Raw genomic sequence first — 15,291 nt, forward strand, 5'->3', positions numbered from 1 at the left:
TGGTCACATACAGAATTAGCAGATGTTAATGCGAGTGAGGCTAAATGCTTGTGCTTCTAGTTCCGACAATGCAGTAATATCTACCAAATTCACAACAACTACCCTATACACTCCAAATGAACAATAGTTTATTTTTGGAAAAGGTCGCCTGTCGAGCTCGCAAAACTTTGATGAGATGGAGACTGCCTCACTGGCTTTGGCAATGTTAACATATGTTTCCCATGCCACTAAAGCCCCTTGAATTGAAATTGAATTGACTGCCGATGGCTAGGTAGCTAGCTAGTTAACGTTAGTGCAACAGGTGGGCAGGTGTTGAACGGTTTCCAGCATCACCTCTTCCTATGACGGTGTTGACCGAACTTCGTAGCTAGCAAGCGAGAAAACATGTTCATATATCTTCTGCTAACGTTACCTTCCTTGTCACGGTCAGATCAATTATCCAGCTAACACAACATGGGAATATGCATATTTCACTAATATAACTAGCTACTCGTTGGAAATTCGGGTTGCTAAGTTTAGTTCTCTTAGTAAGTCGTCAATTGCTTTTCATGAGATACATAAAAAAAAAAATGTTTTGACACGTAGCACGTGGTCGGCGTTCCAAACATACACAGAGAGCCAATCACTGGCATGCAAACAATGACGACAGGAAAAAGTTTGCTGGTGGGAATTTCGTTGGTGACTCAAAACGACAACAAAAAGCATTGAGCTAAAGCTAGCTAGCTATCATTCCAAACAAATGTGTGTAAGTTACTGTACATGGATCGTTCAAGACGATCCAGCTAACACGGCGTGACACAACGTTTTGACCCTCACCTCTCTCTGCCACCAGTAAGCAGCTATATTACTTTAGTAACAAGTGACTCGAAACTTAGCATCAGCCTTATATAATAAAATAAAGACCAGTATACGGTTGGTTCAATCAATATCCGAACTTAAACAGTAAGATAGCTAATAATTTCACTGCATGAATTTTTTTTTTTTAGGCGTCCACAATATTGAATTAAAGAACGTAGCGTAGAGGATACGTGTGCTAGCTGTTTTCCAAGTACAAGCTGTCTACCTGACGTTAGCTGACCATCGCTCCAGCTAGCTACCTTTCGCCAGGTTAGTTATAAATAAGGGTCACCAACAAGTAACGTTAGATAATATTAGCTAGCTGTCTTCCTTCAATACTTGGTGGCTTTACTGACAGACATAACTCATATTAAAAGCCACCAAGCACCGACCTAAAGGCTAAGCTAGCTATCATACCAAACAAGTGTGTGTGTGCCTGTACGCTGTACAACAAGGATCCTTCAAAAACTATCCAGCCCCAGCTCTGCCATCAGGTGAGTATGAATTATCAACAATTGTCTATATGCTGTAGGTAGCTACCTATAGGTGGTCATTCTCTTCCCTCCACCTATAATAATGGCAGAGATTATTTTATTTATTTATTTATTTCACCTTTATTTAACCAGGTAGGCAAGTTAAGAGCAAGTTCTCATTTACAACTGCGACCTGGCCAAGATAAAGCAAAGCAGTTCGACACATACAACAACACAGAGTTACACATGGAGTAAAACAAACATACAGTCAATAATACAGTAGAAAAATACGTCTATATACAATGTGAGCAAATGAGGTGAGGTAAAGGCAAAAAAGGCCATGGTGGCAAAGTAAATACAATAAAGCAAGTAAAACACTGTAATGGTAGATTTGTAGTGGCAGAAAGTAGAAATTGAAATAATGGGGTGCAAAGGAGCAAAATAAATACAGTAGGGGAAGGGGTAGTTGTTTGGGCTGAATTATAGATGGGCTATGTACAGGTGCAGTGATCTGTGAGCTGCTCTGACAGTTGGTGCTTAAAGCTAGTGAGGGAGATAAGTGTTTCCAGTTTCAGAGATTTTGCAGTTCATTCCAGTCATTGGCTACAGAGAACTGGAAGGAGAGACGGCCAAAGGAGGAATTGGCTTTGGGGGTGACCAGAGAGATATACCTGCAGATTAAAGGTATTAAGATAGATCGTTCAACCATTCAATTATTCTCAATGGTAATTAATGAGTATATCTGTAGATAATTAGGTGGGCATACTGAGTATGCCTGTGTATGGCCACCACTACACCTGCACCGCTGGGTGAGATCGAAGCTGGCAGTGTTAAGTGACACTACACAGATAGGCAGGCACAACACTTCTGCCATTCCCTGCCTTGTATACTGAACAAAAATAAGCACAACATTTTCAACGATTTTACTGAGTTAGTTTTATATAAGGAAATCAGTCAATTGAAATAAATTCATTAGGCCTTAATCTATGGATTTCACATGACTGGGCAAGATCACAGCCATGGGTAGGCCTGGAAGGGCATAGGCCCACTCAGTAGGGAGCCAGGCCCAGGCAATCAGAATGAGTTTTTCCCCACAAAGGGGCTTTATTACGGACAGAAATAATCCTCAGTTTCATCAGCTGGGTGGCTGGTCTCAGACGATACCGCAGATGAAGAAGCCGTATGTGAAAGCCCTGGGCTGGTGTGGTTACACGTGGTCTACAGTTGTGAGGCCGGTTGGACATACTGCCAAATTCTCAAAAAATCACATTGGGCACTAATTTCATTGAACGACTCACTTAACTACACCCACATACATCATCTGCACCACCCATGTCAAAAATATTAAACTGTGCTCAGGCCAGCAGGGCGCCTGGAGAAGCTGGTGAGTCTGCAGCATTGTTCTCAATGGACACTGTCCTACGAGGCCAGGTGTGTGAGTGAGTTTGTGTATGCGCGTCCCCCACTAAAATCCCAAATATCCATGTGTTTCCAGGTCAAGCTGTCAGGTTCTCAACTGACTCCACAGTGCTACTCCTACATCACCTATGTGCAGGTATAGCCTCATGTTGACGTAATCTAACCAGCCATTGTCTGCCAACATGTGGCATCGTTTGTTCCTAAACCCTCGACCTATGAAACTATGGGCAGATTAACTAAGTGTTTCCACTGTTTTTTCAGCAAGGGATCAACTTTCACCTGGTGCAAACGCTTAGTAGATCTGGCCATAGGGCCTCTAGCTAATACAACTTTTCTTGTTGACACTGTCCTCTAGTTAAGATACCCTTTCATGTTGTTGTGACCATTGACATGTGTTTTCCTGCAGTGTTGAGCTGGCTGGAGGAGGTGCAGATGATAAGAAGATAAAGGAGGGGGGAGGCCACTACTACAGCGTCTGTACGGAGTTTCTGTTACACACATCTTATTTACAGTTACAAAGAAATGCCCACTTCAACTGATATTGAGCCTAGGTCTAACTAAAACCATGTGTACTGTTCTCCCATTCTCAAGGCCATTCCCAACCTGATCTACAGTATAGAGCAGAATGAGAAATACCTCATCACCCCCTCCAAGAAATCAAAGGTATGTATGGGAATGCTTTGGGATGGGAGATTGTCTCAAATTGAATGGAAGTGTCTACTTGCAACCAAACATAAAGCAAGATCTGAAAATGAGGACACACAATAGAAGATACAGAGCCTTGTGGGACTTTTCAGTAACAGAACATCTCCCAAACTAACCATGCACTGCATTATTGTAACTACAAGATAAAACGGGTGTCTGTGTGTTGCGTAGGTGAATCTTATTCAGTACATGAAGCTGAGAGATTTCTGCATCAACGCAGCCACTGGAGGCAGCGCTGCAGGAGCAGGACAAGTCAGCAGGTGAGCATCAACCATAACACTGACACACACATGACAGCTATCCAAAACATTGGTTAGTCTCCTATTCACTCAGCTCCATCATCACCTGTCACACCAAATTTACTTATGCTTTATTAGTCCTGCCCATACTCCTGCATTCCTCACATCGTCCTGTTCAATAGCACACATCACATTTCTAAGTTATAACTCCATGGATAATTTTTTCTTTTGGTTCTCCTATTTTTCCCAGACCCAATGGTCTGAGCTAAAGTATCAGTGTCTGACACCACATATCCAATTGCGTGTTGAGGAGGATAAGTGCTGCTTTTGATCTTTTCCTTCTTTAGACCACAGCCTCTCGGGAGCCAGAGCAGAGCCAGGAGCCCAAGAGGAAGCAGTGATGAAAAACAATACATCTTTCTCCCTCTAAACCGCTCAATAGACTCCTCTCTCAACCAGTCTGGAGCTGCCCCCATTCATTCGGATGATCCACTGAGATGGCTTGTGTTCATTTGGGCTAACTGTAGCAAAATAATTGCAGCCAAAAACAAATTAGCCTTTATTTTTTTTAATATATTTTTTATTTTAAATTGGACAACTCTAGATAGTACAACTCCGCTGCTGACTGTTTTCTTCTGTTTGGTGCCTTATGAACATGACCCTGCAGTTCCCATTGACGTCATTGGTTTGACTCAGTGCCTGGGTTGGGGCAGCCCTGGAGGACCTTTATCCCATGATGTCTCTGTCTGCACGAGCTACACAATAGAGGACTGGTCTGTTCACCCTGTTATCTCCCTTTTCCCAGAGAGCCTTTGGTGATGTCTATGATTTGGTATATGTCCAGAGCCTCACCTGTGGAGATTCAATGTGTGGTTACTCTAGGTACATTCTGTACAGAGAAAGATACAAGAGGTTGAAGATGTTTTTGTATTATCTGATCATTTGTTTAAAGCTTTCACTTAGCAGACTGAGAGCATGCAACACTTTCTGCTTATTAATTTACTGTGAAAATGTAACTGTATTTAAAACATGTTTCTAAATTATATAATGTTTCTAAAATTATTTTATAAAAAGGTCTATAAATAAGGTTGCAACACAACACTACAATCTGAAGACATTCTGGGGCTGTATGTATCAAGCACAGGTTTTAAGAATGATGTACAGTGATGATATACTCACCCTGTGGGAGGCCGTATTTTCGCTCCAGCCCTGTGGGGTTGGAGGGAGTCACACAGTCCATGGTCACCTCCTTCCTCAGACAGCGGTCAATGTCCACGGCACTGAAGAAGGCCACTGACTGGGGCAGGTCCTGCATGCCCAATGCATGGGTAAACATACACCTGTAGAGCACAATAGTAAAGTATGAAGGAACACAATGTCTCAAGTCTGTTCAATAAGCTGTTTATGTAAAACAAGTAACTCACAGGCTATGAATAACAATTACATAATACTTTCAATTTTCATTAATTTTTGTATATTATCCTGAAAGGGTCAGAAAGTATTTTGCAAGGTGTGATGTGGCAAGTCATCAGCAGGAGTGAAAGAGTCAGGGCAGTACTACGGACCTTGTGAGCAGGTTGGTGATCTGCAGGGCCAGTGCTGCCCGGTAGCGGTCTTCGCTGCGGACCAGGTAGCGTACCTCGTCGTGGATGCTGACGCAGAAGCGTCCGTCGATGTCGTACTCCTCCATCAGCCAGCGCATGGCCACCAGCATCAGGTGGAGGTAGTCCACCGCCGAGCTCTGCACCACCCAGTTTACCCTGCTGGTGATGAACTGACACACACGTTAAATCTCTTAATTTAAAATGTGTGTTTGATTTTGTTCTTATGATTGAGAGTGAGTGTGTTATGATTGTGTATGTGTGTGTGTTATGATTGTGTGTTTCTCCTGACCTCGTCCTTGACGGCCTGAGGCTCCAGGGCTCTGCTAATCCTGCAGCCCAGGACGGGGGTGGCTGGCTGGGCTGAGAGGGCGATGCTCTCCAGCTTGTTGAACATCTCTGACTCCGTACCACCAGCCCACTGACGCTGGCCCACCACCTCCCACTTCCTCCTCCGAGAACTGCACGGCCAATCAGGAGAGAATGAGAGAATGTAAGTGTTTCCCTAGCCAGATCTACAGCAGTATCTGGGGGTGAGGGGCAAGGGGGTCAGGGGTAGTGAAGAACTTCAGTTCATACAAGGCTGACATTAGTGCCAGATTCAAAAGTATCTCTAACCACTATTTGCAGACCTGATCGGTGTAAACAATGGCTCCACATAGCCTTCCAATGGGCTTAGGAGCACACGCACCCACACTGTTGCCTCACCTCTGGGAGGCCAGTCTTGTGATCCGGCGGAGATCCTGCGGGGAGACGCTCCCGTCTTCGTCCCTCTCCACCTCCACATCCAGCTCCTTCAGCAGCCACTCACCCTCCTCAGACAGACGGTACCTAGCATCACAAACACAGCTCAGTGTGGCGCATCCTTTCTGTAATTTAATCCTCCAAACATCTAAGGAGTCCCTTGTGCTTAGAATTACTATCTACTGCTCTGTGCACATAATATAGATGCATTTAAAGTGCTTAGATCCAAGCTTAAACCTCCAAAAGAGCAAGGATAGGCGAGTTTATGATTTTCACAGTACAGCTCCAAACTCCCATCATGTTAGCCGTACTATACCCCTCGGCGAGGTGCTACACATTGGTAGTAGATGAGGGGAGTCCTCCCTCTTCACAATCTGAAGCGCTTTGATCACTAGATCTGCATCTGAAATGGCATATTCTGTTGTCTATATAGCGAATAGGGTGTCATCACTACTTAAATCCAATCCATCACTATCCTTCCTGTACCTGCGTAGGCCCTTGGTGAGGGCATACATCTGCCGGGCCTTGCTGGCGGCCTCGGGCTGGCTGAGGCGGTGGTTGAACTGCATGAGCAGGCGCTCGGCGAAAGGCTGCCCAGCGCCGTAGATGCGTCCGTAGTTGAAGACCTTGGCATGTTCGCGGCTGATGCCCACTGTGTCAGCCGTGCGGCTGTGCAAGTCAGTGCCCTGGCTCTTCTTGCCCTGCAGGGTCATCCAGCCGAACGCTGTGCAGCCTGGACACAGTAACAGATACATGATTAACAGGCCGCATTAACGACTGAATGGATTCCTGAAGTCCATAGATATGGGGCCCTGTTTAAAAACATGCTATATGTTGTAAAACAATATGAATTCCGTGACAAAATGCAAACAGACACTGAAATATTCTGACTGGGAATGAGTTCATTAGATTTCCGTCTTTCATGGACATTGTCGGAAACTCACATTTCTGACCATTCACATTGCAAAATGAATACAGCATCAATCGGAGTATCAGCACTAGGGGTGAAGTCTCACCATGCATGCCACCGAAGTGGGCCTCTCCCAGAACGGCAGCGATCCAGAGCTCCTGGGAGTCCACGTCCGCCCCCACCAGGTGGTACCCAGGGGGCACCTGTACCATGGCCTTCAGCTCACTGCCCACTCGATCCCGCTGCACAGACCACACACACAACCTCTATATCAGTGGCTCCCTTAAAAAGCTGTGTTGCCCAATACAGACCCGCCGTAGTTCTCTTTCCCTCTCTTTCTATTCTCTTACCCGAGCATTGCTGGCAGTCAGCCATGTTGGCTCCACAGCCCTGCGGGTGACGGTTCCCGCGGTGATGACCTGGGGCAAGATGGCGCCGTACTGCCTCTCCTCATCATACTCTTCATGCCTGCTGACACTGCGAGGGAGCTCCCCTTTCCTCAGCCACACCACCTTCTGAGAGCTGCCAGGACACAACAGACATGATAACACAACTGTACTTTAACCCTCTAGGAATTGTAATTTCTTACTTCTCATTGTGTCTGGCCATGATGATTAGCAATGTAACTGCAGCACATCTTCAACCATTCTTTTCCAGAAATTAATTTATTTCCTATTTATTAAGTCATTCTTACATGTAACTGTCCACATGAAGTGGAGCCTGGGTGCCTACCTGATGCGTTTCTGGGCATTCCTCCAGAAAGAGATCATCTTGTTTATCTCCAGAGCCCGGGTGGCGTTGGTGGCCCCCCGCCCCGCCCTCAGGGTGCCGTCTTCCATCTTGGACAGGAAGTCCTTGGAGAAGGGGCTGCCCACGTTGTTGTCATTTCCATCCTATAGTCAAAACAGTCTCTTAAGCATTTATGGGTGTGTTCATGTGCACAGATACTGCACCGATTCTAGGATCATTCTATTAAATACTTGATACAGACAATATTCCCATGCAAGACTAAGTGAACAATTTGAGTTAGGATTCGCCCCTATGAGAGGATTGGCATTTTGTTTCGGCCCAACACAACTTAGGTCAGCATCGCATAGATCAGTTGATGTACCTTGTGTGGGAGTTTGAAAAACCAGCAGCCCGGAAAGTTGACATCGTTGTAAGGTCCGTTTCCATGGTGATAGGGGCAGTGACTCTCACCTGGTAGAGAATTAATATCCTGCATTTCCTGGTTACACAACATAGAACATGTCACCCAACGCATTAAAATCATTGAGGTAATAGGTGAAATAAGTAGGAGGGGACCATAGAGATGTATAGAGGGCGCACTTGCCACAAGAATCGATAAATGTCAAAGAGGCGTGCCCTCGTTCCATCTCTATGGAGGGGACAGTTCACCTTATTTCTCTTCCTCGTCACCCTGCCACCATTCTCCTCCTCTGACACACTTTCCAAGCGACCCAACTCCTCCACCTACAGGTCAACACAGGAAAGACACCCACCTGTTATACTTTCTGACAGGAGAGCATATTTGCTATTTGCACAGAATTCCTAGTTGATATGGGAAGATCATTCTCTGTGAGTAATTCTTTATTGCACAGTTATCATGTAATTTATATATTCCAGCTATTAAAACTATAAATCAGCAGTTGAACCCCTCCCACCTATATTTTGGTAAAAAGCTGAGGGATGGGCCTGAAGAAATGTAGCCACTCTCAAATTCATAGACAGAGCTATGGGTTAAAGGACTGACCATCCATGATATCAACTTTACAGTTATCATGTTTTGAGGCTATACGGTGTTTGTTTACATGTAAAACGAGCTTATATTTTGGGTTCTGATGGGGTATGACAGTTGAACTAAGCTCATGACGCATTATTTATTTAACTAGGCAAGTCAGTTAAGAACAAATTATTATTTTACAATGACGGCCTACCACGGCCAAACCCTCCCCTAACCCGGACGGCGCTGGGCCAATTGTGCACCGCCCCTATGGGACTCCCGATCACGGCCGGTTGTGATACAGCCCAGGATCAAACCAGTGTCTGTAGTGATGCCTCTAGCACTGAGATGCAGTGCCTTAGACTGCAGCGCTACTCCTTATATTCTTTATGAATCAATGGGTACATATAATTAAGTACAAAATGGATGTAGCAACTGAGGATTTTAGCTTTAACGCTAATCTTGTGTGTGTCAAGGTCTTACCGTCTGCCACAGTGTGCTGTCGGTTAGCATGAGGTCATCAGAGAGGCCGTTGTCCAGACACCTAGGCTGCTCTTTACCTTTCTGCTCACAGTACTCTCTGTACACACTTTCTATGGCCCTGTGAGTCACAACAACACACAGAGGTAACTATACACACACTACTTCTGGTGGATGCACTTAGAGTACACCCAGTGATGTGGCAAAAAAATTAAATGGGTTGACTGATTCATTCATTCACTTGACTCATCCCTGTGCTTCTTTTGTCTTTGTTTCCCCTGGTGCCCCTGACTGAGCTGTGTGTTGTGCTGTGACCTACCTGTGGGGACACACAGGCCCCATGGCGTCCTCCTCCTCCCCCTGGGGCTCCATCAGGTTGTCCCTGCGGCCAGGCACCAGGTAGCCCCAGCCGTGCTGCTCCGTGTAGTGCAGGGGGAAGCCGTCCCACGTCAGCCCCATCAGCTTGGGAGTCACCCGCATAGCCAGACTGATCAGGCTGGCCCCCGGCGACCAGCTCTCCTCCTCCGACATCTTCGCACATAACTTACGATACCACCTGGTAAGGTAGGGAGGAATAGACTATGGCTGTTTCTCAATGGGATTTCCTCGATTTCTCGCCTCCCTTTTCACTGTATAGGAGAAGGTCCTTCCCCTCCTACCTTCTTCAGTGAATTTTGAGGCAAGGAGAGAGGATGCGAGGAATCAAGGAAAGATTGAGAAAGAGCTCAAATGAGAATTGACATTAGACGTTAGTGAGTGTTGCCTGATGTATTTCACAGCCACAGTAGTTAGCTGTACCAGGGTGTTAGTGTGTTATATTAGTTAACAGTTAGCTACATGGAGCTCCACAGGGGGCCCAGTACAGCCCAGCTCACCCAGGATGTCCAGGCAGGTGCTGTCTCCTCTTGGGCAGCCTGCTGACCATCTTCTTCAGCCTCTCCAGAGCCTCCCTACTTGGGCACGGTCCTGCTATCTCCTCCTCAGTGGGGGGACCTGGGTCTGATAGCACAACAACACTGCTAAGTCACCTGCTAGTTTTAATCCAAATCAACACAGCAGCAGAGTCAATCATTTTACAGCTCCACAAGACACTGGACTACACCTTTACCCCTATAGGATCCAATATAAGCACACAAAACAACTTAGCAAGACAGAATAGTCCCGTAGTACTGGTATCGGTCCTGGAACCATAGACCAGTCTTAACTAGTTTTTTGAAAGGCCCTTGGTCTATCTCTGTTCCAGGCACATATGTACAAAGAGTCAGTGTAGGAGTGCTAATATTGTGTCCGTTTTGCATTTATATCATAAGATTGTATGGACAGGGCACCTGATCCTAGATCAGCACTCCTTTTTAAATATGGGCCCTGGTATATAGTGTGAGCTCCTACCCTGATCCCAGTCTCTCAATGGTATGCTGGATGCTGGCTCAGCCTCAGCCTTTGAGCGTTTTCTCTTGCTGACGGTCACCTTCTTCTGCTTGAACTCCTGGACGTCCCATTCCACATCCCAAAGCCAGGCGTCCTCCTTATACCTTACAAAGAAACAGTCCGTTATCTTAAGGCCACCGCCACAATCAGATGGATGAACACGGATAAAAATCGCATGATGCACATCATTGTTAGCTTTTCTTCATCAAATGTGTCACTCATTTCTTTTTTTCCCCAAACAAGTTTGGACAAGTTGCATACGTAAAAAGACGGATCGTTTGAAAAGGCATTAGCTCCATCTGAAATTCTCAGACACAAAATCCCAATATGACCATGGTCTTAAACACACGCATATCCAGTACGTATGCACACACTATAGAGTATTTACAATGTCATTATGTAAGCCTCATTGCATCATAAAACAAGTACTGCATGCATGATGGTCCCTCACCTGTCGTCCTGTAGCAGTTGACAAGCGTCGTCCGCAAGACTCATCAGACTCTTCTTCATCTCTCTCTGCAGCTCCTCAAACGTGTCTTGAGAGTCTTCCAGGTACTTCCCCCAGTTCTGATTGACAGGTAGGTAGCACCCGCCCATCTCCAGCATCCCTGCAAATGTTACTGGATGAGGGCACCTGTGTACAGACAAAGGAGGGACAATGATTGGTTGAGAGACTACCGTCCAATGATTGGCAGGTGGCGAGGGAGATGGGTTAGCTTGGTCCTAGATCTGTTTGTGTTATCTTGCCAACTCCAATAAACAGATCTGGGATCAAGCTAGAGATGCCCCTAAAAGTAAAACATATTGTTGCTTTGCCTCTTGGGCATTATTGTATTATTAAATTAAGTTTAAATGAATTAAGCAAATGTGGTTGTCTGACCTCTCCATGAAGAGGGGCAGCTGCTCACAGAACACCTGGTAAGTGGCCTGGACGTCCAGAGCGCAGTACTGCATCAGCTCCTGCAGGGGGCAGCAAAGAAATGACTCCGTTATGACTCAAGTACAGTGGGTGAATCATTTGGTTTGGGCATATACAGTACCAGTCAAAAGTTTGGACACACTCATTTTTTCTACATTGTAGAATAATAGTGAAGACATCAAAACTATGACATAACACATGGAATCATGTAGTAACCAAAAAAAGTGTTAAACAAATCAAAATATATTTTAGATTCTTCAAAGTAGCCACCCTTTGCCTTGATGACAGCTTTGCACACTCTTGGCCTTCTCTCAAACAGCTTCATGATGTAGTCACCTGGAATACATTTCAATTAACAGGTGTGACTTGTTAAAAGTTTATTTGTGGAATTCCTTTCCAGCATTAATGCGTTTGAGCCAATCAGTTGTGTTGTGACAAGGTAGGGGTGGTATACAGAAGATAGCCCTATTTGGTAAAAGACAAAGTCCATATTATGGCAAGAACAGCTCAAATAAGCAAAGAGAAACGACAGTCCATCATATAAAATATATTTTGATTTGTTTAACACTTTTTTTGGTTACTACATGATTCCATGTGTTATTTCATAGTTTGTCTTCACTATTATTCTACAATGTATAAAATAGTAAAAATAAACAAAAACCCTTGAATGAGTAGGTTTGTCCAAACTTTTGACTGATACTGTATGTTCAAAGAAAGAAAACCTCTTATTTCCATCCTGACAACTACTTTGAGAGGAAGGGCAATCTAATCTACGATTGATATATCAATTATTTTACTTTTAAAGGAATGAGCCATTGATTCTTGAAGAATATAACTCATGAATGCCTCGTGAGGTTAGTTCAACTGTCCAACCCAAAATCGAATCTGGTTTTACTCCGTTTGTAAACAATGTAATTGTAAACAAACACTGTATAGCTTCACAAAATAGTTTAAACTATAATTTTGATCTCATGGATGCTCAGTCCTTGCATCCATAGCAGCATCTATTAATTTGAAAGGTGTTATATTTCTCCAGCTCCATCCCATAGCCGTTTTCCTAAAAAGGTGGTGGGGAGGCTGCATGTTGTTGTTTAAACTGATTTCCCCTTTTTAAAAAAGCAAATCAATGAGGTTTGTAACAACCAATCATTATTGTACACGAAAGGTTGGACCTCCATTGACCTCTGACCTGGAAGTTGTTCCTGACGTCAGCCATGCTGCCCTTCACAAAGATCTCTCTGGCCTCCTTCTGCAGTGGCTCCCCTCCCACATACAGAGCATGCACATCAGCCAGGTTGTTGATGCTGCTGATATTCACCCAGTCCCATGAGCCGATCTACACACACAAAAACAAAACCAATTTATTAACCAATGAGCTCCTTTTAAAACTTTGGATACCTGAAGGAAAGATCCAAAGCCAATCCAGGAAAGGAAGGGCTGAAGAACGAGATTGTTGACCTGCAGATAGGCAACAACAACATTTCTACAGAACAATCGCAAATCAACAGTTTTCGGTGTCGTTCCATAATCATTGACTAGAAGACAGAAAGCACTGACCATGGGCCCTTCCTTCCGCCCAGGTCGGCCCACTTTCTTCATATGCTCTTTGACCTCCAGGAGGCCACGCCTCTTGCCGTGCTTGTTGGCCATCCACAGCGTGCGCTGGAACCCAGTCAGACCAGAGATGGCCATGTGGAGACTCATGGTGTCCAGGAAACGAGCCTTGGAACCCTGTGGGAAAAAGAACATACAGAGGCTGTGTCTCAATCCAAAGGCAGCTGCCTACCTGCTTCCAATGCAAGCATCCTTGTGAATTGGGAAACAGCCAAAATAATAACAGAAAGCATGAGCCACTCCAAAGACCCTAATGCCTGAGTCACACTATTGGGACAACCCCAAACTGTTCTGGGCTAGCCTGAGGATAATAAAATATCATAGCCCGCACAGCACAGTGCCATTCGGTCCTATAGTGTGAATCCGGCATAAATGACTGTCAATCACACTAAATAGTGATGAATTATGCCTCAACGTGTCCCCGTAAGCCTGTGAACTCTGACCTTCAGCAGGTACTGCTCCTTGATGTAAGATCGGTCAAAGCTGACATTGTGGCCCACAATCAGTCTCTCCCTCCACTGGCCCCCCGGAGGGCGGCTGGAGTTGGTCGGGGTCTCCATGGGAATGAGGTCAGCAGGGGTCAGCTGGCTGGACCAGGAGTATCTCTCCTCTATCAGACGCTTGCTGCACCACGAGTACCTGGCAGGAAACAGAAAGACAGAATACAGAATATTCAATGAAACTGCAATACTGACCTGGCCTAAAATAAATAGTCCTTGATAAATAACTGTAATCATTCCTGACCAGTTCCAACACAATATACACATTTACATTTATTAGCAGACGCTCTTATCCAGAGCGACTTACAAATTGGTACACCATCAACCTGTCACTAGAAAAGCCTTTCAATATTTGTGTATTTACAGATAATTTTACATTACAAATAAATAGGTACAAATACTAAGAAGAGAAACTGTCTGGTACTGAAATAAAGTCAGTTCCTCCAGCTAATTGCAACAACTCCTCCCTCCCACAGTAGAGGGTCTTGGTCCTCTCTATTAATCTCACCAGGCAGTCGGGGATACAGCCACAGCCAGCGTGGGACAGTGTCCCTCCGCCATGCACACCTCCACGTCAAACACCAGGCCTGCCTCGTCTGGGAAGTCAACCCGTCTGGCCTCCCCACCCGGCCCGTAGCGCATCCAGCCCACCTCCCACACCCAGTCCCGGGGCATGGGGGGCAGCGGGGCCTGCTGGAGCTTACTGGCAGCCTCCAGGTAGGGAAGGCTCTGCTTTTGGGCCAGCAGGCGGAAGTGGCCGTTTATGTCCTCCCCGTACATGTGGGGCAGCTGGAGCTCCACACCAGGCAGCAGGGAGGCTTCTTTACCCCACAGCTGGTGCCTCTGTAGGTGCCTGATGCTCCGCTCCACCTTCTCGTCCTCGTACTCCTGCTCTGCGCCGCGGAAGATCTGCTCATGGAGGTTTTGGGACAGCATCTGGATATTGAGGGGGTTCAGGCGGGTCTCTGGGGGGAGGGAGCCCTGGAGGGAGTGGGGCTGCTGGGTGGAGTAGGAGGTACAACATAGTCTCCTCCGTAGGACAGAGGAGAGAGGCCTCCGGAAGGGACGAAGATGCAGCATTGTCTAACTAGTCCTTATCTTAGTTAGTTACCTGTTCCTCCCCTTGGACTTGGCCAGGAACATGATGAAAAACTGAATGGAGAGAGAGCCAGGATGCAACTTTGCGACCATGCAACCATCCGATCAAAGCCATAAAATAATTTATACAAATAAAATGTAATAGCTATTTAGATCATCAACACGATTCCCTGGCACTCAATTCCTCACACCAAAACCATGATTGCTACGTAGGCCTACTTGAGAAACCTGCTGATATCTTCAAGCGACAATGCAGAGAATGGTCAGAATGCTGTGTTGACAACAGAATAAAATAGTGATCATTTACCAATCTCGCTGAGAGTCCTAACGCTTTGCAATTCACAGCTTGCGTCAATGTGACATAAACAATGTGTTTCCCGGTCGTCACTAGTTACCACAGTCACAAAGTCATACTTAAGGTTAAACCCCGCCCATTTCTATACTGTATCTTATTAAAATCTGATTTTAAACCTAACCCTAACCTTAATTCAAACCACGTTGTTAACCTTATGCCCGACCATAACCTTAAATCAAGACAAAAAATTATGTTTGCGATACAGACAACTTCGACTTTGTGGCTGTGGTAACTAGTGACAACGGT

General features: G+C 45.4%; 1 protein-coding gene and 1 long non-coding RNA gene across 4 annotated transcripts; one reads left to right on the forward strand and one right to left on the reverse strand.

The window, feature by feature from the left end:
- The first annotated feature begins 167 nt into the window (after positions 1-167).
- On the forward strand, positions 168-4,721 carry LOC106573319 (uncharacterized). 2 transcript variants are annotated; one of them, XR_001321314.3, is made up of 7 exons: positions 168-831; positions 987-1,331; positions 2,806-2,865; positions 3,136-3,206; positions 3,321-3,392; positions 3,606-3,694; positions 4,021-4,721. It is a non-coding gene; the product is annotated as an uncharacterized LOC106573319 (long non-coding RNA). The 2 variants fall into 2 exon arrangements; XR_001321311.3 differs by having other exon boundaries at positions 546-1,331.
- Positions 4,226-15,239, reverse strand: polg (polymerase (DNA directed), gamma). 2 transcript variants are annotated; one of them, XM_014148274.3, is made up of 22 exons: positions 14,998-15,237; positions 14,101-14,744; positions 13,536-13,731; positions 13,036-13,209; positions 12,668-12,814; positions 11,440-11,519; positions 11,011-11,193; positions 10,521-10,663; positions 10,007-10,130; positions 9,451-9,687; positions 9,135-9,252; positions 8,327-8,401; positions 8,040-8,156; positions 7,661-7,821; positions 7,279-7,450; positions 7,035-7,170; positions 6,505-6,751; positions 5,983-6,105; positions 5,567-5,735; positions 5,239-5,447; positions 4,853-5,013; positions 4,226-4,525 (listed from the first exon to the last, which is right to left on the reverse strand). In XM_014148274.3, the coding sequence occupies exons 2-22, from the start codon at positions 14,670-14,672 to the stop codon at positions 4,461-4,463; spliced, it is 3,609 nt and encodes a 1,202-aa protein (XP_014003749.1). In that variant the 5' UTR covers positions 14,673-14,744; positions 14,998-15,237; the 3' UTR covers positions 4,226-4,460. The 2 variants fall into 2 exon arrangements, with proteins under 2 accessions (XP_014003749.1, XP_014003748.1); XM_014148273.3 differs by having other exon boundaries at positions 14,101-15,239.
- Between the last annotated feature and the right edge of the window lie 52 nt (positions 15,240-15,291).

The sequence above is a fragment of the Salmo salar genome, chromosome 16, assembly GCF_965601325.2.
Source record: "Salmo salar chromosome 16, fSalSal1, whole genome shotgun sequence".
NCBI lineage: Eukaryota > Metazoa > Chordata > Actinopteri > Salmoniformes > Salmonidae > Salmo > Salmo salar.